We start from the raw sequence: 25,506 nt of genomic DNA on the forward strand, positions 1-25,506 counted from the left end.
AATCTGTCTAATGAGAGAAAGACCATCAGATTCATCGACAGTGAAAATAAAGGACAATAAAGGACAATAGACACTTGTTGGGCAGCTGAGAAAAGAAAAGCAGGTGATACCTGATAGTCGCTTACTCTTTTTTCTTCCTTTCCTGGGACATCATTACTGGTATTACAGGCTCATTTGGTTTTAACAAAAAAAAAAAAAAGAGAGAAAAAGAAAACCTTTGTTGTTGAGTTGTTGAGTGTCTCCCCCCCGAGAGCTGGTCTGCGGCTACAGGCCTTCTGACAGGTCACAGCAGGAGAAGCACAGGCGTAAATAACACAGCTGAAGAGGTAGAAGAGGAAGAGACAGAGGGCGATTCTGCCGCCTGAATCGAGGACGGTAACCATGACACAGCAGAAGAGTTGCAGTCGCATGTTCGTGCTCGACCTGCCGGACCCCTGTTCTCAGACGGTCTGGTCATCAAGACCTCCGTCCTTCAACGCGCCGCTGCCAAAGTGTCCTCGAGCAAGACGCCGAGTCACCGAAACACCCCACAGATATCTAGTTTTCAGTTTTTTATTAAAGAAAAAAAAGGCTGTAATTTTGTAAAACAGCTGGACGTTGTGCTTTTATCAAGCAAACATTAGGGAATAGTGCATGTGTCGGGGACTATTTTCAGTGGCGGATTAATCCACATTTGGTGCTCTAGTGAGTATCTGGGGCAGCAGTACGATGTGTGTGTGTGTGTGTGTGTGTGTGGGACTGAGTCAAAATAAAGTACAGTGTGTGTGTTCTTGGTGATGAAGGAACATGTCATCCAGTGCAACAGTGTGTGTTTTCAACGGTTTCTGGACAACACTGGAGCTCTACGGCTCGGAAGGGTTTGATACACACCCAGTACCTGTTGGTGGCACAAAACATTCAACTCGGCGGCCGGGCCGTAAAAATGTACCGTGGTCAAAACAAACGATAAAGCCGCAATAATATCTCAGATACCGAAAAAAGGTTCCTTTAGATGTGGATACATTTTACTCAGGAAATGTTTTGCCTGGAGAATATTTTGTCATTTTAGATGCTGATTTCCATCTGATTTCAGTCTGTCCATCACTTTAGTCCGGGAAAAAAAAAAAAAAAAAAATCTCTACAACTACCGGAGACATCTCGATGAAATGTCCCATTCCTGCTCCTCAGAGGACGAACCCTTCAGATTTTTCCTCCAGCGCCACCGTCAGGACAAACTTGACATGTCTAGCTCCACCACCTACGGGACTAAGAACGGATAAATCGTGCAGATGTGGGTTCATGCTGTGGCTGTATTGAACGCTGCAGCCCCTAGGGGGCGCTAACAGGGCTTTGGACCGATAGTCTGTCGGTGTTCGGTACTACCGCTGACATTACTTGCTGCCCTAATCCAGGAGGGTCTTATCATGACACAAATTTCATAAGAAATAAATGGCTGAGCTGAAAATGTCACACAGGATACTGTAACGATCAGTTTGAGGCATTGGTGCGGGAGCGTAGCATTTATCATCCTATCATGAAGTATTCAGCACTGAGCTCAGGCTCTGCTGATTGACCTGAAGATTAGATAACACGGTGTCTCCCCGGCAGACGGCCCATTACCTAATAACACCATCAGCGGGACAATAGAGCAGAGGGGGAAAAGGAGGCATTTGCCTGCAGCTCGGGTTGCACCACTTTGTAGAAACTGAATCGTGGAGCAGCAGTCTCCTGGTGGGTGGGGGGTGCTGGATGGCCCAGGACCAGGAGGGAAGTCTTGTTCTTTCCTATTTTATATTGTGCCTTTGAATGGCTGTGGAAGCTGAGCCCATAGAGCCACGGGCCATTGATAAATATTTTTTAAAAGTTTATTGTTTATTTGGGTCCTCATCAGCTGTTGGCAGCTCTGTCATTTTAGCACAAGAGCAGCTACGTTACACTGAAGTTCTATTTTTCACTTTTCATTATTTTTATTATTTTTGATTGTCCTTTTTACCAAGTCAGCAACCACTCACACATCAGGTCAAACATCAAGGCCCAAAATTTTGACGGATGAAAAGTCGTTAGGACTCACCCTCGGGGGACCGTGAATGTCTTTGCAAAAAATTTTGTTCCAGTCCGTCCAGTAGATGTTGAGATATTTCGCTGAATGAGTGAAAGTTTTTGACCAGCGGGTGCTGCAAGGTGAAAAGTCAGGGGACCATCAACGTCATAAGGGGTCATCTTCAAGGGGAACAGAATGTCAATGGCAATTCATCCAAGAGCTGTTGATATATATATTAGTCTGGAGCGAAGTGGCCAACAGGCACTTCCATCCATAGAGCCATGCTGCTAGCGAGGCTAAAAACAAAAACAGATTTTAAAAAGCTGCGATATTTTCAATAGTTCAACATCAGATCAAAAGACACCGACTCTGGAGCAACGTGTGGCTACAGATGCTGACCATAGTGGAGCGTCTAGCAGCTAGCGAGTCAGATATTTTCCTAAGCAGGTGGTGGAGGCCAAACCGGAGCTAAAAGGAGAGCGAATACTGGACTCAGGTGGACACAAACACCGCTCCAATGGGAGGGCCGTGTTGCTCTGTGTCTGCTGGATGTGGAAGAAGGCAGCTGGCTAAGCACATGTTAGCCATAGCTACTTTATGACATGTTTTCAGTGCTGTGTTTACAAGGCAATAAAACAATCAATACTGCTTCAGAAATGCACGATGCACAGACTGACTCTGTTATATGAAACCAATTAGCCACTGAGGTCGTAAAAGATAACAAAAATTAGGCTTTTTTCTTTCTTCCCCTGCCATTCGGTGTGTGACTGTTTCAAATTTCTTTGCATAAACTGGTGTTCGCTCTTTTGGACCTGAGTGCTCCTGGAAATGTTTGACACACAGCGGTGTATTGGTGGTGTGGTAATCTTTACAACACAGAGAACACCTGAAAGCGTCCTATTCCAGAGGATCTGTAGCTTTGAGAAACAGTAGAGGGGTTCTGGTTCGTGTACAGACTGGGTCTTGGTCGTGGTTTTGGACGAGGTTTTGGACGAGGTATTGTGCCTCTCTGACACACAAATCCCGCTGCTTTCCCGGGCAGCAGGATAGGATGACAGAGGCGGGAAACCGGATCCAGCTGGGCGATTATCTGAGGTGTTTGTCCGACAGCTCGCCTGTTCAGCGGCCACGTGCTGCCAAACGAGATGCCCGTTGTTTCCATGGCGCCGTTGTTTGCGGCGTGGGGTGTGAAAGGCGGCAGGGTCACGGACTGAACTGAGCTCAGATGTTCACACATGGCAGAGAGCAAGGCGAAAACGTTTGGCTGACCCTGTAGAAGCGCCAGGTAACCCCGGGAAAGAAGTGTTTCGAGTGACGATGTTTCCGATGTGTCCGGCCGCATCGGAAATCGAGAGCCTCCTGTTTGGGCCTCGTTTGGTTGCGGTTGTGTTTCTATTGCACTCGGTTCATTGGCGCCGTTTGTTTTTCACGTAGAACAAAAGCATTTAAGGAAAACTGAGCTACGTCACATGTCTTCTGTGTAACCATGTAGACATTCATCTGTATCGTACCAAACCGACTGGGATGCCCAGCAGACATTTGAATTTACCAGGTACCAGTACCAGTAAATACCTACTGGTTTGTATTTACTGGTACTGGGTTTAACTGGTACTTAAATGTAGGTACAACGTAGGCGCAGTATTTTGTATATAAAACTTCCCTTCTGTCTCCCAGTACTGTATCATACAGGTACCTACATAGGCCCTATCATTACTATTAGCTCTGGTCCTGCTACCAGTAATGAAACGAGTCAGTGCGAGCACATGAAATCTGCAAGAAAAAGACAAAACAAAACACAAGTCCAGCAACACTCGCTCAGACATCATGACAGAGTCGTTGCTGTCGTTACTGATGGAGGCTGCCGGTCGTCATGGTGACAAACGAGCAACGCCGCTCAAACACACTGACCCTCCAGACCTCCAGCGGAGCTCAGCCGGCCGGCAGCCACTCCGAGCAGCTCCGGTGCGTGCGGGTCGCCGGGGCGTGTGTGTCCCATCGGCCGATGGGGATTCCGGTTTTTCCAGTCGGCCCCTCCCGGTTTAAACCGCAGCAGCTCCGAGTCCCGCTTTCAGTCTGAGCAGCGGCAGCAGCAGCGGCGCGATGGCCTCCAACACTGCCACCATGGGGAACCTCCCCAGCGGGATCGGAATATGCACGACCATCCCCGACATCCTCTACCTGCCCGAGCTGGTAAGAAACGGCAGCTGTCAGAGGTTTCTTACGCGGGAGGGACTTCTCTCTGTGAGATCCGTCTTCCTCCAGCTGCAGCTTTTACGCACAGACCAAAACCTCCTGCATCGCCGCGTTTTAGTTACCGAGCGATCTGGAGTCTGACCGGTGTGTAGCGTCGCACTAAAGACAAGAAGAAAACACTGTGTGACAGACTTCAAAAAGTAAACGTGTTGCCATCTTGTTGGTGTTTGCTGTGCTTGTTCTCCTGGGGACAACAGAGCAGGGGGGAGAAGAACAAGCCGAAATCAGGCAGAAATACAGATGAACTTTAAATGATTTTCTATACTCAAGAGGAGAAGAGTGAGTTTTTACTCCAGTGGCGATATCCGGTCTGATTCTGGTTTTTATTTCGTGTGATAGGGGCCCAAGAGAACAAGTGGGATTGTTTCACCACATTTCCCTTCTTGGTTTAAGCAAAATACGTTTTAAAGAGAGAAATTGACCTGGATTGACTTGTCCTGCAGGTTAGTTCCAGCTGTGTGTTACTCAGCCATGTGCTGCTGCTGTAGTGAGTCCAGCATCGGTGACGTTTGGACAGAAAAAACAAGATGAACCTGCAGCAGTTTACTGCTTTGGCCCGAATCACTGAGCTGTCAAATCTTCTGTCATTTGTCTTTAAGGGAATCTGAGTTTATGGATCAAACTTTGGTCCCTAACTCAAACTTCACCCTGTTTCTGACACTGAAAGGTCGAAAACATTTAGACTTTTTTTCTTTTTTCAACCAACATCAGTGTTTGTGATGACACCGATCAATGAAATGAACATTTCTGGGCATTTTTTGTTAAAGGAACAATCTGTCAAACTTTGTTCACACGTGAACAAAAGCGATTCTGATGCCTTTTAAGATCCTGATAACATCTGCAGTGTTTATGAACAGAGTGGGAAAACAGGGTCGTATTTTCAGTTGTGATCCACTGGTGCAGAAATTTTATTTACGTTTTTTCATATATATCAAAATAAGTAAACAAGTGTGTGAAGCAAGTCAAACGGTGAAGCCTCAACTTATCCAGAATAAGTTGATCTAACTTTAACTCCCAAAACCGCACAACTTTGTCACAGTTTTACAAAAAAATGGTGTTTTTAGTTTTGTTTGTAAAAAGTAGGACCGTCGCTTTTTGTAGGACACGACATGAAAAATGAGGGTTTCCCATGTCTGAGTCGGGCCACGTGCTGCCGACACTCAGCCGCAGAACACCTGGCATTTATGTTCGTGTGAGCGTGTTGGGAGGAGCGCAACCGCCCGGCTTGGGCAGTATTACAAAGTAAATGCTCAGTATGTGTGTAAGGAGGTCAGGGGTCAGAGGTCACCGCCACCAGACGCAGATGTTGACGGAGGAGAGATCAGATGAAGCTTCGGGCTGATATGAAGAGGAGACATTAACGTCACAACGCCCGACGGATGTCAGCGCGGTCTGAACAGAGGAGGAATGCTGCAGGCCTCTTCACAGGAACCCATGCATTCACACACACACACACACACACACACACACACACACACACACACGCAGAGAGTGTGTGTGATGAGTCTGACTGGGACGGCAGCAGGTGGAGGAGGATGGAGGCTCCATGAATAATGCAGCCTGTCAATCATCAGAGGTGTGGAGTGGACAAAGGCAGGACTGAATATCTTTGGCTGTGGGACTGTTGTTCAGACAAAACAAGACAAGTCGTCACTTTTGACATTTTTTAGACGAAACGATTGATCAGGTTATCGAGACAATAATCGATAACGAGAACAATCCTCAGCTGCAGTCCTTGTGCGGTAAAATAGGCGGAGTAATAAGTTTGATTGTCGGCGGGCGAGGTGGCGATCAGCCGCGTCAGGGTCCTGTCTCACGTGTCTCTGGTCTTCCCGCAGATCTTCGGTGGCCTGGTGTGGATCCTGGTGGCGTGCACGCTGGTGGTGCCCCAGAACCCTCAGGGCTGGGTCATGTTCGTCTCCGTCTTCTGCTTCATCATGACCTTCATCTGGATGGTGGTGTTCGCCTGTGGGGGGCATCACAACAAAGGCAGCTGGGCTGCAGCAGTAAGTCCCTCCACGCATTTAAAAACCCCACTCACCACTAACCTCAGCTCAGTTCCGGTTCAGCAAAAATCCCGGACCCCCGGCTCCTGCTCGTCGCCCCCAACTGATCCCCCATCAGTTTGTAGGCCGATCGTTCAGTGGAAGAAGTATCCCCATCTTTTAAGGAAAACTAAAAGTATTTTATATACCGGTCACGTGTTTTATGTGTAAAATCTAAATCTGCAGAGTAACTAGTAACTGTATATGTCTGGCAAAAGTAGTGGAGTAAAAAGTAGAACATTTACCTCTGTGTTGTAGTGGAAGTAAGAAAATACGAAATACTCAGTACGAGCAGTACAAGTACCCCAAAAAAACCAAGTCCAGCACTTGAGGAAGTCATTTCCTTCCTTCAGGCCGTCGTTCGCTTCAGGTCATTCCTGTAGAGCGAAGTGAGGTCTGGACCCAAAAGCACGACTCACACACGACTTAAAACCAAACTTTATTCGTCTGCTTCAACTGGACAGACGCCGTGCAGATGAAGACCAGTTTAAACCCTGGATCTTCGTTTACCGTCTCGCGGTTTGACCGGTTGTGGGGTTCGATTTGACTCCATCAACAGATGGATCACAAACCGGGGTGGGCTAGTTTTAATGTTATGACATGGCTATTTTCCGTGTTGTGTCTTGACTGCGACTGTGCCGTTCAAAAAGCATAAAATTGCACCTCGCCGCAGAATATTTAGTCTGCATCTCCCAGCCAGCTGTGGCTCCACAGTTCTTCTTCTCCTCCTTTTTCTAGTAGAAGTGCCTTTATTTGTTTAAGCAACAGGACGCAGTCGTCTAGTTTGAATAAGCTCCGCCGGGATCTTCGGTGGGCAAATTTGCTGTTCACATCCAGCGTGATCTGCTACTCGAACCCTCCAGTCTGAGCAGAGAATCGACGCTTGGCGATGCAGGACAGTGTTGACGCCAGAGGAGAAATTGTTAGCTCCTGAAACGCCACAGAATTTCTCCAAATTAAAACCCTGAAGACAAAAACAATCAGTGAATATAAAGGCTGTAAAAGAGACAAAGTGAATTTGGTTCTTGCTTCTCAATTCTCAGATAATGGAGCATCTCAAACGCGCCAAAATAAAACTAAAGCTAACTAAACCTTCACTGTGATAAAGTTTTCCTCTTTTATTTACTTTTACAACCGATTTCCTTCAGAGTCTCCAACCAAATTTGTGCACGAAACACGAAACCATGACGCACAGTTTCTAACAGGATTGTGCAACAGTTTGTTTTGACTCCAGGCAAGAGCAGACAGCGTTTGTCTTGTTCACCACATAACTGTCACTGGCATCACACCAGAGAGAGTTTCTCATGCTCCGTTTCCTCATTTTCCTTCTCCGCCTTCTTCTTCCTCCTCTGCCAGGACTTTGCGTATCACGGCATCGCTGCCTTCTTCTACCTCAGTGCGTCAGTGGCTTTGGCCAAAGTGACCCTGGAGATGAAGGATGGACCCGAGTTCCAAAACTACCAGCTGGACATCTCTGCAGTGGTGAGTCGGGCTGTTTCACGTCCAGCGGGCGGTGGAATGGACGATTATCAACCTCAAAAAAAACCCAAAAAAACCCCATAAAACCCACACAGAGACCTGAACCTGAAACAGGACGAGAGGCCTGAATGTGTCTAGAGGAACTCACTGGTTGGGAGATCGTCTGAAACTCCCATCGGTCAGTTCATGGTACCATTACAGATGTTTCTCCCTATGAACAGTGGCACCGGTCGACGTTTTTCTCTGGTAGCAGATTCATTCTGTAGAAACAGGCCTGTAGTCAAACTCACACAATACAACACTCTTAAAGGAACAGCGGGACATTCTGGGTCTTTCCTGCTGAGAGCTGGACGTCCGCTTTGATACCACTCTCGTGTCTGTGCCGTAGATATGAAGCTACAGTCAGCAGCTGGTTAGCGTAGCTCAGCATAAAGACTGGAGACAGATGGAAACAGCTAGCCAGGCTGTGACAATAGGTAACCGAATCCACCAACCAGACCATCAAAAGCTCACTGATTGACACGTTGTATGTCACAAGCACATCGTGGTTTTCCTTTTCAGTCCAGTTGGAACCAGTTGTCAGATGAGGCGGCCTTTAAAAAGGGGCTTCTGAGTATTAACTAATTAATCAAGATCATTTATAAGCCGTTGATGACGTTGAGGAGGAAGATCCTCCTCCACCACGACACTCGCTTTGTCTTTTTAGCTCTTTGATTCATTAGTGAGACCTCTCCCGAAATCCAGTTCGACAGCCTTTTGACTCACTATTAGATAGTGAAAAACAACGGGAACCTTCATTAATGTCGTTATATCATTAATAAAGGGTCAATGATGAACGTTTCTCCCTTTTTAATATCAGTCACCTGCAGTTATACACGTGAATAGCTCATTATTTAAGGATTTTTATAGTAATCCATCAAATCTGTAGTTACGACTACTGAACTGCAGAAGCTGCTGTGCTGAAACACGCTCCTAAAACACACATATTCAAAGAAACGCTCAGCAAACTGGCAGCCATGATGGTTGCGGCGATGACTCTTTGTAGTCTTTTTGTGTGTCTGAGTAGTTTTGCATCTCTTCAAGCGACGCTCTGCCGGCGAAGCGCAGGTGCTGCAGCTGAACCGCACTGGACGGAGAAAATAGCTAAAACTTAAATCTCTGAGCTTCTGGCATGCATCTGAACACACCGCGGGGGGAGGTGTAATCATCATCCCCCGTTAATGGGCTAAAACATGCTCAAGCACTGGTGGTGTTGCTGGGATTCCACTGGCCAGCCCTCTAGGGGCCATGCCGTAGATACTCATGGTCCTCAGAGGACGAATCCTGATGATTTCGGCGACCTCCTGACCTCTCCTCAGTCGCCGCCACGCACTCGCATTCTCCGCTGAGGTTCTCTTTGTCTCCGCAGGTCTTCTCGTACGTGGCGACTTTCCTCTACTTCATCCACACCATCCTGTCTGCCATCCGATGGAAGTCTTTCTAGAGGTTCCCTCCCGGCAGAGCCTCGTGGGCGGCGCCGGGGCGGAACTGAGATCTGTTCGTCCTCAAAGCTCGTACATAAAGCCGTGGCGCGCCGACACGAGGGGAGGGCTGCCGGGCTGTGGCGCGTCTGATTTTCTCTCTGGCGGGGGAAGGAAACCGCGGAGCAACACCCGGGGCACCGCAGCGGAGCGATTTCAGAGATCTGAAGCGACGAACGACACCCGAGCGGCTTCGCTCTCCCGCAGAAGACTTCCAGGCAACAAACCTACAGACCACAGTGTCACTGCTTACGTTACCCACAGCAACTGTTTCTAACGAAGCTGTCAATGCTGACGTGGATGTGATGGACAGGACAAGAGAACGTGTCCACCTGTTCTCAGGTATAATCCAGTTTGTTCAAGCTCATAAACAAGCGTCTAGACTAAGGACCTTCAAATAACGTAGACTGTTATCATTAAATTCACTAAGAGTGTGAATTATACTGTAGTTAAAGTAGTTGAAGAAGTGCTGAGATCCCCCACAGGAGTGAAAGTACCAATACCACAACGGAAAAATACTCAATCACGAGCAGAAGTCCCGCATTTAAATTCCTACTAAAGTAAAAGTGCATTATTATGGGCAAATTGTACTTTGTCAGCATTTTGTCTGCAGCGTTTTACTCCTGCAGCTGCTCCAGGTGGAGCTGTTGGTTACACTTTACTTACAGTGAGATAGTGGTAGTCAGTGGTTCCTGGTAGGGGGGGTCGGCCCCCCCCAGAGGAGACCACGGGATAAACCTGAGGGGTCTCTGCTATGTGTTGCCTTTAATACGAAGGTTTAGTTTGGTATTCTCGCTTCACTTCTGGCTGATTAAAGAAAGGCTCTAACGTGGCTGCTTTTATACTTTTATAAGCTTCTTAGATTAAAATAGATTGGAAAAACATCGAAAAAGAGGTCGATATGCGTGGGGCGCGCCCTGCACCTGAAGCAAAAACATTTGGAGGATGATGATGGAAAGAAAGAAAAAAGAACGGGATTAATTTTTTTTTTTTTTTTTTTTTTTTTTACTTTTTTTTTTTTTTTTTTTTTTTAACTTTTTTTTTTTTTTTTTTTTTTTTTTAAATTTTAACTGATTTGAATTAAAGTGATTTGTTTCATGAACATTTGATTTTTTTTTTTTTTTTTTTTTTTTTTTTTAACTTGAACTGACGGAGACGGACTGTGCTGTGGGCAACAACACACTGATGTGTATCCAGTGTGTCAGTGTGTGCACCGAGAGAGAGTCTCCTCTCCTCCTCGAAACTGGAAAAAAAAAAAAAAAAAAAAAAAAAAAAAAGCCGCCGCGCCTGCACCGCCTGCTGACTGAGCATTTTAAACACGCCGATATCACAAATTTTTTACTTTTTTTTTCGTCTACCAGTTACAGCTTCAGTAGCGCGGCAGGCAGCATGCCACTCCATGGTATGGGGGGTGTGTGTGTGTGTGTGTGGGGGGGCGAGGACTGGTGACAGTTGTGAATGTTTCATCAGCAGTGACATCAGGTGAAGCAGGGAGGTTCACACACCACTGACAGGTGTGTGTGTGTGTGTGTGTGTGTGTGTGTGTGTGTGTGTGTGTGTGTGTGTGTGTGGAGGGTTAAACTGTCCACGGACACTGGTGGAGGAACAATGTCCAAATATTCAGAACTGCTTTTCCCCCCCAGCAGCACTGAGAGCTCAGATCAGGGACATGAAACCAGGTTTTTAATGGAGTATGGCAGGGAGTAAATACAGGGCAGGCTGCCACACACACACACACACACACACACAGACACACACACACACACACACACGAGTGTGTGAGGCTGATCGGGCAGTGAACTGTAGCTGTGATGTATAATTGATGAGGGAGGGCAGCAGGTGATAATCGCGGCGCATCTCCATGACACCGAAGAAGATGGCAGCTCCGTGAGGCTGCAGCCGCCTGACTGACGACGACCTTCACCACGACCACAGACGACAAACACCTGACACGCTTTACGTCTGTTCCTTCCGGGGCTGTTTCCCCTGGTTTGGGCCCTTTTAGCTCCAGTGAAGCGAAATGTGACAGTGATGTTTTAGGCACCAGCGATCTTCCTTCTTTGTTTCAACGGTTTGTGTTTGTCCCTTTTCCTGTTTCCGGTTCTTTTTCTTTTGCAACTTTACTTATTTTTGATGTCCTGAGGCTAAAGAGGCTAAAAAGTGGGTTAACATGGGCAACACAGTTCTTGTACAGGAACGGGGTCTTTCAATGACAAATGTAATGAGTTACACCTTATTGGTACATATATATATGTATATACATACATATATATGTAGTCCATTTTTTTTACAGTACTTTACGTATTGTTCCTAGTCTTAGTCTTAGGATAAAGCAGATTTACCCGTATGGTTTATTTCCTTGACAGCTGCTGTCCGGTCCTCATTTGTTGGACGGTTTGTCCGAGGACGTTTCCAATGTGTTCGGATTTCGCTCTGCAGCCAAACGATCTCGTATTTCAAGTAGATTTTCATGCCGAGCCGCCAGTTTATCCAGGGGTTTTTTTTCCTCAGGTACAATGTGACAAAAGAGTGATCAAGTTCTTCATCCAAATATTTAAATTCTGTCTTTAGCAATGTCTTGCAGACATGAGAACGTTACAAGGGCGAGCAACCCTGCCTCCAGCATTGATTTTGTCCCTGGAGACCCCTGCTTTTAGAACTTAACCGTGGCATCGCCCCCCCGCACCAGGCCAGCTCCATAAAGAACCCTTGTTTTCCCTGGTTGATGTGGAAGAACTCGACTGGCCTGCAGAGAGCCCTGACCTCAGCCTAACACCTTTGGGCTGCAGCAAAATCCTCCAAGTAGAAACGACCAAATGCGTCCTTGGCTGTGGCTGCCCTTTAATACGACGCGCTGCGGCGCGTTCCGATAGGACGCCAGAACCAGCAGGACGACGATGACCCGGCTGTGGCCTCAAAACCATCACAAATCCTCACTGTGAAAATAAAAACGCCTTCTTTTTTTCCGGATCTGACCATCGCCGTGGTTATGGTTGGTGCGGTTTAGGCAAAAAAACTTGTTTGGGATTGGGGATGATTATGGTTTGGGTTAAAACGACGACCTCAGTAAGGTTAGGGGACCTTTGTCGTCATGGCTACATTAACAGCCACATGGTTAAAGGTGCTGTATGCAGGTCTTCTCCGTTGCCGAACGGGGTTTTCTTGCCGGGAGCGGGTGGTGTTGATGGTATGGCAGACGGGACGCGGCTAGCTGCTCAGCATGCTAACTTCAGTAGGAGACGAGCGTTCACCTTGGCGTCTGCTTTCCGCCGCTGGAGGCGGCTCTGGGAGAGCAAATGGGTGGAGTCTGATGCTGAACTCGCAGCGTTTTCTCTTCCAGCCCGGTGAGTCAACAGCCGTTGATGCTAACGTTGGCTAGGTGGCGATCGCCATAACCTCCATCGTGACTGAAATGTGCCAGTGTCCACATACTTTTATCCATGTAGTGTGTAGTCAACAAATTTTGACTGGTTACACCTTCAGCACATTTTGCACCAATGCTTTAACTTGTGTTGGAGCATTTTTTTCACCCACCTCCGCAGTTGACGTTGTAACTCAAGACCATTGTAGCGATGATGAATATTACGAGAATAAAAGCAAATCATGACATTTTCTGGCGACTTGTAAAAGGGATCTCACTGATGCTTCATTCCACTAATGTCGTGACTTATTCTCTTTTTCTCTGTATATGATTCTGTTTTGTCGTATCCAGCTAATGCGGTAGTCTTATTTAAACTCTGTCCTTTTTTTGTTTTTCTCTCGTGCCGTGTCCTGTTGTATGTTATTCCACGTTCAGACACAGACTCATTTTAAGGCCTCGCCGTGTGCCAGTATCCAAGCCTGTGCTGCCAGCCTGTGGTCAAACGGCTGCACTGCGGGAGTGTTTCCAGTCTCTCATTCACTCTGCTGTTAATGGCAGCGGGTAATATCCTCCGAGATGTTTAAGACTATTCTGATTAACTAACTGTCTGTCCTGCCTCATCCCCCCTTTCTCTCCTCTCTCATTTTATGATTATCGTTTCTCTACCGTCCACTTTTGGATAAAAGGCAAAACTGCTCCAAAAAACACAGTAAGAAAAGCACTGAAACGCTGACACACGAAGCGGTTGTCAAACAGTTGTCAAACGGTGTAAAGGTGCATTTCACTGAAATAAAACGCCGGTGGTGAGTCCGTCTTGCAGTCAGTATTTTATAATACTATATTATCATATACTTTGTATTATTACTAAAATTTCAGACCAACATTGGTAAAAAAAAAAAAAACATTCGAAAAGAGAAAAAAAAACACTAATAAAATACTGAAAATATATAAAAAAATAAAATGAGAAAAAAATACTAGAATATCCAAAAAATTTTAATATGATATTCTAAAAATATTAGAAGAATATTCATAAAATATAAATAGATAAAATATCTGAAAAATGTAGCAAAACAGTTGAAAAATTATGAGTAAATATCTGGAAATGTTTGGTAAAGTAGTCGAAAACTATTTTGAAAAAAATCATGAACATCTCGCCGATGACACACGGAACAAGAAGGTACATACTGTGATAAGAAGTTTATAAACTGAGTAGATTTTAATTTAGTTCAGGGTGAATTTGAATTCATAATGTCAGGTACATCATTTTATCTTGGTTTTCCTGCCATTATTCCTGCTTTTCCATAGGAATCAAATGGATGTTGCTTCATAATTAAAACAATCAACTAATTTACTTGAAGCTGCTGTTTAAGTTCGTGCGTTAAACTGTTGTTGCTTTGTCCTTTCGTCACGCGCGGTGGCTTCCGTCCCCTCTTGTTTGCGCCGTCGGCAGTTTACTGTTTTACGCCAAGCGAGAACCTGTGGGCGAGGAACCTGAGGGCAGCTCATGTCCCCGCCGGCTTATTTGAACTGAAACAACGAAAAGCAAAACTGAGTCGTCTCCCGAGCAACCGCCGTTACAGCTTCCACTGACAGCACTCGTTTCCCACTTCCACGCACGCATTGAAGACATCACATTAGGTTCAATGATGGAAAGATGACATTTATTTTACTTTTAGCTCAGCGGCGATGGACGGATCTGCGACCACGCGGCAGGATCCGCCATTTTAAATAGAGGGAACAGGGTCGCTGATCCCTTTATTTTGAAAAGTACAGAAAAAATACAGGAAAAGTTCAGATGAGATGTGACAAACAAACAAAAAAAAAAAAACACAGTCGTACAATGCATATAAATGAAGTCATCCGGTACAGACATCAGTGTGCATATACTTTTCAGTATGGATGGCAGCAGGACATCAGACCATGTGGTGAGAGGTTATCGCATCACATCAACTGCACTTTTTCATTTTTAGCCGAAAAGTAACCTCAAAGTAGGAGATCACAAAGTCTTCTTATCTTAACGTTTCGTTTTCTCAACATCCCAAAAAAAAAAGAAGGATTTAAAGGAAAAATACACCAAAACAGAAGAACAATCCGGCCCCCACGACCTCTGGCAGACCCCAGTCCCTGTCGGCTGAACACCTGTTCTTATGAGGATAAAGTTTCAACATCAGACCCTTGGTCGGCATCAAAATCCACATCATCTATAAAAAAAAGAGCAGTAAAATTCCAAAACATTCCTCAAACCACCTGATGTGTTCATTTGTGCGGGTCTTAGGATTTGGTCAATGTTCCGAGTTTCCACACGGGGAAGTTTCACGGGAAACTTTCCTTAACTTGTTTACAGCCGGGGCCGTAGCCAGGATTTCAAAAAATACTGGTAATGTGAGACCAGGTCTCCCTGCTGCACCCCCCTCAAGCCCCTCGGAGTGAAAACACAGATTCTGTATCTTTGACGAATGCATGTTTTCATGATGGACAAATAAAAACAAGATTCGCAAAAACCCGCGTGAGGATTTGTGGGTAATTTACGGTGTTCGAAAATGCATTGTCAAAACCACGAACAAAGTCCAACCAGTTTGAACAATCATAAAAACTATTTTAAATGTACATATGTCCAACCTCAGTCTAATAACATTTGTTTTTTAAAAAGAATCCTTCGCCTTTAAATGTCTTAAATTATTTGTGAGGACTCTTTTTTTCCAGATGAATTAACTAATTCTTTTCAGAAATTCAGAAATTCTTTTCAGAAATTCAGAAAACAGTGACATGCGTTGTCACACTGAACCAAAGTGACGCCTTCACAATGTTTGCGTCGTCCAAACCAACAGTCCAAACCTCAAAATCATTCAAAACAGCAGCAAATCATCACATTTGAGCAGCGGGAACCATGAAAACCTTGGCATTGTTTACATGAAGAACTGACTGAAACAATGATCGGAAAGTTTCCAATCGTTTTCTGTTCGTTTCAGCTCTACTTGTAATTACTGTTGGGTCGTTTAATCTATGACAAATCGTCATATTTGAGAAGCTCTTCATAGGTTTTGTGTGCAGAAGATAAAATGTGTAGCAGTAAAAAGTACATTTCCTTCTGAAATGTAGTCAAGTATAGAGAGTAGCATGAAAAGAAAATACTCAAGTAAAGTACAAGTACCTTAAATTTGTACTCAGGTCCAGTTACCTAGTTACTTTCACTAATATTGAGACTACTTTTTCTCTATATTTAACATCCGGTGCCAGAACGTCTGGCGTGAAGACGGACTGTGTTCAGACGAGGTGAGTCCTGGTAGGTTGTGGCCCGGAAAGCTGAGATCCAGGTCTTCGAAAAGGGGGCTTGTGTGCAGCGTGTCCAACGGTGAAGTCCTCCACATCAGGCCAGTTTAGTGATGGTAATGCTACCTTTGACCCACAACGTGTCCACGCCGCCGAGGGACGTCAGCCTGTGGTGGAAGTCAAACAGCTGCTGCCCGTCCACGAACACACGAAACCGGCTTTGCTCGCAGTGAATCTCCATCTGCCGGGAGACACGAGGCGAAACCGGACGTTTGGTCGATTTCACTTCATATGTTGGAAATTCTAGAGTGAAATCTGACAGAAGAGACTCGCTGTTGGGAAACAACCGGGAATCGCTGGGGCCAATTTAAAGCCTGTTGAGTTGCGGAAGCACAAAGCTGAATTTTGACAATCTAAAACCAACAACTTCAACCCACCGAGGACACCCAGAAACCAGCCAGTGCTCTACAGTTGAGTGATCGATTCGTTTATTGACAGAAGATTAGTTTGGCAGCAGTTTTGAGGATTAATTCATCGTTAAAGTCATTTTAAGCGAAAATCCCCCCAAAATGGTGCAAGCCTCTCATAATGAATATCTGCTAGTTTCTCTGATTTCTAGGACAATAAACTCAACATTTTGGGGTTTTTTTGACTTTTTGGAATTAGAATATTTTCGCTTGGGCTTCAGGGAAGTGGTACTAAAGCGTGTGAGTACTAAAACCAGCTGCGATTATCAGAGTAACCAGATCATCTGTCCCACTCCTCGCCAGCTGCTGGTTGTGATGTGCCGCCCAAAATAGACAGCCGAAGAAGGGATTTAGCCGTTCTCCTGTCGACGAATCTGGACTCTAGAGGAAGGTTGCCGCTACTGTGGTGGCATCAGCCTTTTTAAACCCGCCAACAACAACGACAACATGATGTGAAGGATTTCATTTTTTAAGTCCTTTAACCATGAAATCTGTCCAGCGGATCCCGTGGAAGCAGTTACATGTTGAATATACTGTCATAAAAATCCCATAGAAATAAAGGTTATAGTCTACGAAGCTTAAATTTTTCTCAAAACTGAATTCAGTCCAGGTTTGACAGACTGCCCCACGAAATCGATATTATGATCCTAAATCTCCGTTATCGGTTAGTTTCAATGCCATTTTGAACGGCTTGCTGACAAACGACTGAGCAGGGACCGCTGAAGACCGAGCAGTCTGCCCAGACCGGCCGACGGTGAGCTGCTGCCCCACATATCTCTTGCTACCTTCCCTGGCTGAAATTCCACCTTCACGGCGTCGCGCGTGTCAAGTTTTCATCAAACGGCGCATTTCTTCTGACTAAAGTGCAACGATTCGTGCGGTCTGATGATTTCAGCCCGTGAACTAACAGCGATCCCTGCTGGGGTTTGGTCAGCTGCCCCGCGCGGCACGATCACCTCCAGACTGTGGAGGTCGGGCAGGACCGGTGCGTCAGCGAGCAGTTCCAGACCGGTTGATTCTAGACTGGATAACTTCCACGTTTGCACATGCTACCATCATCTGCCAGAGGGGGTGGAAACGAATGGGCTTAGTGTGGATGTAGAATAAGATAACGAGCTATGGATCACAGCAAAGCAGGACTACGGCAGCGTAAACCTACCTTCACATCTTAAGAGTGTTTGAACTGGGTCTTTGTTCTGGGCCTGGATAAGTGATTACCTTCTCTTTGTTCAGGATGAGATGTTCATTCTCCACCAATCAAGACCCTTTTACCATATTTCAACCACAGATACCACTAATGTGAACAGAAAAACCTCACATTCAAACTCACTTCAAGATTTTTGAGGCATTGACACCTGTAGTTTCATGTGACTCATGCGACCTTCGTTCTTCTGCAGTTGAAAACCTTTTGTTGGAAAAACAACTGGAGATTCGGTGATGGAACCAACTTTTGTAATTCCTCTGGTTCGTAGCTTTCGGAAATGGATGGTCGGTGAACAAGTCTGTGTCACAGGTTTAACTAAATCGGCTGTAACCCGCACAAACTTCTGCTATCGAAGCCCGACCTCACCTTTGTTTTTGGTCCCCATCAGCAAGAGCTGAAGAGATATAGATAAGAGTTTATGGACCGGCACCGGTACCTTGAACGGCTGGTCTCTGATGAAGGGGAAGAAAGGGACAGCTCTCTCAACGTCTCCCCAGGATCCAGACACACAGGCGTTTCTCAGGACCTGTCGGTCCTTGAATCGAACGCAGAGCTCCAGAGCCACATCGGGCGGAGGCTCCCTGGACGTCCCACAACCACACGTCAGGGCAATGTAGAACCTGACAGGGGGGACGGATAACAGTCAAAAGTCTGACAACACTTTTTTCCGATTCAGATTATCCCATAATATAACATGAGCAGTAGCGAGCACACAGTGTAGACTCAGCCAGCGCCAACTACCATCAGGCAACAGGGGACTATTAGTGGGGCGATCGATCCCCAAAGTATCGATAGCGGCAGCCTATTGATAATGCACTCACCTCATAAATCATGACATATTTGTCAACGTGGTAGTAGAGTAGCTTTTAACAATAAAAAAAATTACTCGGTATCAGGTCGAAACCAAATTTTTGTGGCATCACGCACCCCTATCGTGCGTTGCACGGGACCTGAGAAGCGTCCAAAGCCCCCATTCGGACGGGATCTATTTCTCCAGGGGAAGATGCGGTGATTTTAACATCACCTGCACTGGTCGGTGGTTTCAGTCCTGTCTGGAGCGCACACGTGGGTCAATTTTCACACCTACCCCAGTAACCGCTACAGCCACATTTACACACTGTTTTTTCCTGGTGTTTTTAAAGTGGATCTGTCGCAAACCCGCGAAAACACCGGTAGAAGAGACCTGTTAAAGTGTCGTTCAAGTCTCCCGCCTGACCAAGATTTTAACAGGTCTTTCCTACTGGTGTTTTTCAGCCCGATGGCAGCGAAAAGGTCCTCAGGTCAACAAAGTTCAATTAGAATTCATCCTCTGGGAACCATGAGCATCCACACTTAATTCAAGGAAATGTGATGAGTGGATGTTGGGATATCTCTGCTCTGGACTGAAGTGTTGGACGGATGCACAGACATCACTGCCGTCAGACACGACGCGACTCTTTGGGTGAGGCCTGAAGGTACAGATGCAATAAACAGAATGAAAGAGCGAGGGAGGAGGATCGAACAAACAAAAGTGGCGTATCGACGCTGAGGAGACGAGGACGGAGGAGTAAAGGAAAGTGGAAGTCAAAGGAACGTCTGTTTACCTGTCAGGACGGGGGTCCACAACACCCACCACTACGACCTTCCTCCCCGGCCGCATCCCACCTGCGATGTGACCCCTGAAAGGAACCGCCTGCACACAAAGATCTTTTACATGAGCACGAAGAGACGCACACTAACTGTGATCAATCATCCGACCTGGATCTACATTGGAGCGGAGGTGATACAACTCGGACATGAATGCCCGTGGAGCGAAAACACGCGACAACTCAGAATGAAATGGTGATTTGATCGATCTAGTGAAAATACAAAGCCGTTAACATCACCTATCGTAAAATTAAAGAAGCTGTAGTATTTAGACCAGTGTGAGGGAAAACCCTCTGAGAAAAAAAAGCTGAAGAATGTCGAGAATAAAAAAGTAATAATGTAGCAGGTTATAACGTAATTTTACAAGCGTCAGCATATTTCAGGAGTCGTGGTATTTTGAGAATAATGTCAGAATTTTACGAGAAACGGCTTGTTCTATTTCCTGTAACAGTATTTCCTGTGTTATTAGATTATCAGATGGGCTAAATCAGATTACACTTTCCTCTGTGTTCTTTTTCACACAGATTCTCAGAACACTGTGACGGTTCTGGTGACATTACGACGTTTTTTCCCCCCCCCAAAAAATTACGAGTCTGTTGACTTTTTTCTATCTAATGAACCCAATCTAATTATAAAATACCACATTTTTCCTCTAAATACAACAAGTCCTGTGACTTTACCCTCGTCTCGATTTTTTTCAGATGAAGTTCTGACGTTCTTCTTGTATTGTTGTCACTCTATTTTTAACAGCGACGCCAACATTAGCCCCATTAAGCAGTTACATGAAAATTATCAAAGGAAGTAGAAAAGAGTTTTGACAAATACACTAAAAGTAATAAGAAGTAACATTTTTTAAAAATGTAGCGTCGCATTCTTTACATGTCTGTGTCCTGGGGCCCATTATCTCATAATCTGTCTATGGCTGTAGGCTATTTGCAGTTACACATATATACACATATACAGACATTACTTGATATTATTTTATATTAGGATATTTCAAGTTCAATAATTAGCACCTATTTATTACACTGAATGAACAACATAACTATGAATAACGTAACAAAAAAATTAGCGCTTAAAACTGGAGCCTTAACACATTATTAGTCTCAATTTTTCATCCCTTGTTTAAAACTGTGCCCCCCCCATTCAAAGGTTTCTAACCCCACCTATGGTTGTGTACATTTTAAATCCCGATAGCTATGATCGTAACGTAGTTGCTTATCATTCACTCTGTTTTCAGTTTTGCTCCATCACAGGGCAGAGTCTGTGCCGGTGTCGGTGTCTGTCAGGTCACCACGTTACCAGATTTCTCTGAGCGTCTCGGTCAGTAGAGCGCGCCGTCGGTTTCCTCTCATCGGCCCCACTTCTCTGCGGAATTCCCCATTTCTGAAAGGAGACAATGAAAACGCCTCTGACTCCGCTCCATCTGTCCCGGCCGCGTCTTCATAAATCACCGTGTGTGTATAGATTGTTTGAAACCATGTGGTAATTACAATTTTTTTATATCTGTTTGTGCAAATACGTTTGCGGACGATATCGCCAGTGGAATGGTCAGAGGTTCGTGAAAAATCATCAGTGTTTATTCCTCTGGGGACCATGAAAATCAGCAGCTGTTTTTAAAAAAACCCCGGATGGACTGGCATCCGTATTTTTAGCCCCGGATCCAGATTCCACCACGGGAAATGGTTTTTCAGAATCATTACAAGACCTGATTTACAGTTTCTCGATTACAACTTACAATCTGTCCAAATGAACAAGGAACATCCCAATAAAATGTATTGATCCCCATTTGATTTTTTTTTTTAAAGTAAAATTTAGTGTCTAAAATATACAGTAGTAGTATGACACAATAATTACATAATAACACACAGTTACATAAAATGATATATACAGACATTTTTTCTTTGTGTTTAAAAAAAAAAAAAAGCTGTGTATTTTAGCCGCTCCTCCCGGCTGATGTTGACATTCATTACAACTGACTGACTGGAGTCAAAGCACACAGCTCACACACCCTGTGACCAACACGTGCTGCATCAGGTCTCAGATCAGGCTCGCCTTCAAAATAAAAGCCGCCCACAGATCACGTCAGGGCTTCCAGGTGAAAGTGTGATCCCGTGAGTTGTAAACTGAAAATCGGATCGTTGTAATTGTTGCGCGAGACAGTGTCGGCCACTGCTGAAACCACCAGGGAAGCTACAAAGACATTTTTTTCTTTTTCTAAGGTCGTCCCTGGGGACAACCAGGATGTTAGAAGCACTGAGGTGACATGAGGCTCGGTTCAAAGCACAAATCAAAGTACTAGGATATCATTTTGGTGAAGAAATACTAAATCCCTTTATTTGAATTTATTGTTTTCGCCAAAAAGAAAAGTTGTTAAAGCCCAGAGACAATACAGTGACAGGAGCTCAGGGTCTTCAGCGGTGGCTACGACCCTGGTTTTCCCTCTGGCCGGAAGTGTGAGAGAAGGTCAGGAAATAACCAGCACCACTGTCGACCTACTTTCCCGCTGAACCTGGCGAACACAGAATACTGTGGTGTTACCTTGCGGGGATATTTAAACTGCTGCGACATGGATTTCTACGGCTTTTATTTTGTTAATTCTGACCGGAAATGGCATTGTTTCGTTCTGGCTTCACCTCGACGCTCGTCGGTGAGCAGGTTGACCTTCTTTCTAAACTCTGAAAACTACATTTCAGTCCCAGCAGTCGCCTGAGAAACAGAGCTAAAACCAGCTGAGACTAAACTGGTTCCTGTCAGTGTGTGGTCTGGTTCGTAACCTCTGACCTGCTGCCTGTGGATCAGCCGAGTGAACTCACCTTCCTGCCCTGCGCCGCCGCTCTGCGCGTTTCATCCATGTTGGTCTGAAGGAAACAAACAGCAGAGAAAACCAGCTGCAGGTCCAGTTTGTCTGCCTCTGACGACTCCTGTCGACTGAGTCAGCGCCGACGTAAAGCTTCAACCTGGCTCTTTACACTCCAACAAAAACACACACACACACACACACACACACACACACACACACACACACACACACACACACACACACACACAGAGCTCTGATAATCAGCTGCCCCTGCATGCCTTTCTCTGTCAGGTCAATAACAACAGAGCTCATTGTGTAGCTGTAACTGCAGGCAAAACCACAAAAATGAAATCCTCTCTCAGGTTGTGAACTTTACTCACAGCACAGAAGTGTGTTTCAACACCAGAAACCCTTTATTTACTCCAAAAAACAACCAGTTTTCTCCGGCTCATATTAATAAAAATATGAGCCGGAGAAAACTGGTTGTTTTTTGGAGTAAATAAAAGGTTCCGGTGTTGAAACACAAAACTCAGATCACTGGGTGTGTAAAAGCAGACAATCCATATATTTACCTGTACACCTGATAACAAAGTGCAGAGTTCACTCACGGTGTAACATGACCGAATCGCTTTGCTGATCAACTAATCAAGCGGCGACCGAATATTAAAGTTGTAATCTGAACATTTATATTAACTGATGGAATTCTCCAATCGAGCAATCAAACTTAATTTGTACGGCATCTTTCCTACAGCTGAGCGAGACGGAGCAAACATAAACAGTAAAACAGTCTGAGACGCATGAGATAAAAAGTGAAATAATAAAAACCAGTGGAACAGAAAATAGATAAAGGATAACAGATAAAATAGATCAGAGGAAAGAGAAAAACGGTTTGCTTTTACTTTGGTTCACCAGCAAATACCTGAAAACTCCCATCAGCCTCAGCTGTACTTCCTGTTACGTGCTGATTAGCAAACGTTAGCATGCTAACATACTAAACCAAGGCGGTGAACAAATAAAATATCATACCAGCTTAGCATTAGCATGCCGATGTGAGCATTTACCCCAAGCGAAGCTACACAGAACCGCTAACATGGCTGTAAACTCCCAGTCTTATTAAATCATCATCCATTTGTTATGTTTGCTTTAGTCTGGGTCCGGTGTTATATCAGTTTTTCCCTTCTTGTCAGCAAAGCCCATGAAAAGAGCCAAACCACCAGTGTGTTAGTCCGTCCTTAAATACTTCCCTCCTGTCTGTGGCTCTCAGCTTCGAGCCCATTGATTCCTGCTGAAGACCTTAATCTTTAAAAAAAAAAAAAAAGGCCCCGTAATTTCATAAAACAGCTGGTCACTGCAGTTTTTAGAAAACGTTACTCAAACATTTGGAAACATTGCATTAGTTGGGGACTATTTTCAGCGGCGGATTAATCCACGTTTGGTGAGTATTTGCTGCAGCAGGACGGCGCATTTGGGACCGAGTCTAAATAAACTACAGTGTGGGACCGAGTCTAAATAAACTACAGTGTGTGTTCATGGTGATGAAGGAACAACTCAACCAGCGCGACCCACCGATGTGTTTTTAAAAGTTTTTCATGGCTCAGGGGAACAAGACGTATCAGGCCTTGATCAGGCCTGCTAGTAGGAGACGTTCAGTTCTGGTCCAGGTCTGCTCATGGGATTAGTTGACGAGAAGAAAAATATAGAAAAACCCCCAGACTTATCAGTCAAGGTACGTTTGACTGCAGTTCAGTGGTTCGGTTAGTTTCGGCAGTGAGAGCTACCGTAGTGTGTCGGTATTTTACTGTAACGGTTACTCGCGGTTTATTTTCTGTGGGTTTCCATAAAAAGTCTCGAAATCAAGAACAGAATCAAGCAGAGTCCAAAAATACTCACCGAGCCTGCAGCCGAATGGCTCTACTGTTGGTTCTGCCCTTTCATTTTTAAATGCGATTCAAAGAACGCAGAATAAGCTCAACGCCTTGTCGCAACTTTCCTTTTTCGTTCTCCACAAAGAGAGTAAAAGAATGAGAGGAAGCGGGAGGACAGGAGGTCAAAGGAAAGGGCCGAGCCGGAGGAGGAGGAAACGCAGGCAGCAGCGTAAAAACAGAGGCTCCACGTGCGGGCGCCGTGTTTTACATGTCTGTGTCCAGGGGCCCCTTGTCTCATAATACCTCCATGGTTGGGGGGGGGGGGGTCCAAAAGTCTGAGAGCACTTTTTCAAGTGAATGGGAAAGTGTAGCAACTATTTATTGATATTATGTCATGTTATACCGTTTCAAGTTCTTTATGTGGCACTTATTTATGACACTGGATAAACAATGTAATGATTAATTATGAACAGTTCATCATGGTCAAGAAATCGGGGCTTTAAATTTGAGTCTTAACACATTTTTACTCATTTTTCAAATGTGCCCGCCTCATTTAAAAATCGCGATCCAGTCTGCGATGTATAGCGTAGAGTATCTAGATATGATGGTTCGATATACGGCAGGCATGTTAAAAACATTTTTGCATTTTATTATGAAAGCAAACAAAATAACTTTTCAGTTCAGAAAACATGTTGTTAAAGGCAGCATCATCACGGTACAAAAAAAAAAAAAAAAAATATATATATATATATATATATATATATACATAAATATGCAAACAGTAAAAATGGTTTCAGTTATAAAAAATAATGATTCTTAATCATTAATCTGAATCTTAGAAGTACAAACACACCCAGCAGTACGATGCAAAAAACAAACAATCCCTTTCTGAAATGTTGAAAACAAAAAAAACTAATGATCAACATGCACTGAGAGTCTTTAAGAACAGTACGACACAAAGTGTAAAGACGGATTCCTCTGTAGCCAATAGGAGCCCGGTGGCGCTGTGACGTCGCCACTGCCGACTCAGAAACCCACCATCATAAAATACGCAAGAGAGCAATAAAGATCCCGGCTAGAACCCACCCGGGACAACACATAATGACCCCCCCCCAGCCCCCAAAAGGTCACACATTAGAAAAAAAAGAGACTACAGTGGAAATCCTGTTGAACTGGTCCAGCTTCAGAATAAAGGCGGGAATTTCCCACGTAATTACATGATTTTAATGTGATTTAGGTGGAAGTCATTACTGTATATCCACTTAATAAAAGCACAGGTCAAATCATTTGTGTCATTAAAAAACAGAAAATACTTTGTCGTGCATCGATCTTTAGCTGCAGAGAGGAGCGAAGCTGTGACTACATTAGCCACCGTTCATCTCACCTCTCGGCAGATCCCTCAGCCATCCCGCCGTAGCAACGTCTCCCTTCAGTAATCCACGCACAGTGCAATGAACGGTCCGCTCGGGTTTCTCGGTGAAATGACCCTTTCAAAGTTTTCCTTTCCCCCACCAGCAGTGGGGCTAAAAACCAAAGTGCTAACAAAATAAAAGTCCTAATTACAAAGTGCTTTTTTCCCCCAAGAGGATGAAA

The 25,506-nt window shown here is 44.9% G+C and overlaps 2 protein-coding genes across 5 annotated transcripts; one reads left to right on the forward strand and one right to left on the reverse strand.

The window, feature by feature from the left end:
* The first annotated feature begins 4,120 nt into the window (after nucleotides 1–4,120).
* On the forward strand, nucleotides 4,121–9,922 carry LOC120800291 (myelin and lymphocyte protein-like). The gene is made up of 4 exons (XM_040146293.1): nucleotides 4,121–4,210; nucleotides 6,112–6,279; nucleotides 7,675–7,800; nucleotides 9,206–9,922. The coding sequence occupies exons 1-4, from the start codon at nucleotides 4,121–4,123 to the stop codon at nucleotides 9,278–9,280; spliced, it is 459 nt and encodes a 152-aa protein (XP_040002227.1). The 3' UTR covers nucleotides 9,281–9,922.
* lgalsla (lectin, galactoside-binding-like a) lies at nucleotides 6,960–25,393 on the reverse strand. 4 transcript variants are annotated; one of them, XM_040146291.1, is made up of 7 exons: nucleotides 23,939–24,038; nucleotides 22,062–22,211; nucleotides 20,548–20,631; nucleotides 19,203–19,291; nucleotides 18,056–18,239; nucleotides 7,946–8,057; nucleotides 6,960–7,852 (listed from the first exon to the last, which is right to left on the reverse strand). In XM_040146291.1, exons 2-6 carry the CDS (start codon nucleotides 22,098–22,100, stop codon nucleotides 7,977–7,979), a joined length of 477 nt encoding a protein of 158 aa, XP_040002225.1. In that variant the 5' UTR covers nucleotides 22,101–22,211; nucleotides 23,939–24,038; the 3' UTR covers nucleotides 6,960–7,852; nucleotides 7,946–7,976. The 4 variants fall into 4 exon arrangements, with proteins under 4 accessions (XP_040002225.1, XP_040002223.1, XP_040002224.1 ...); XM_040146289.1 differs by lacking the exons at nucleotides 6,960–7,852; nucleotides 7,946–8,057 and adding an exon at nucleotides 14,515–16,189; XM_040146290.1 differs by lacking the exons at nucleotides 6,960–7,852; nucleotides 7,946–8,057; nucleotides 23,939–24,038 and adding exons at nucleotides 14,515–16,189; nucleotides 23,075–23,312.
* Between the last annotated feature and the right edge of the window lie 113 nt (nucleotides 25,394–25,506).

This window comes from Xiphias gladius, chromosome 15, assembly GCF_016859285.1.
Source record: "Xiphias gladius isolate SHS-SW01 ecotype Sanya breed wild chromosome 15, ASM1685928v1, whole genome shotgun sequence".
NCBI lineage: Eukaryota > Metazoa > Chordata > Actinopteri > Istiophoriformes > Xiphiidae > Xiphias > Xiphias gladius.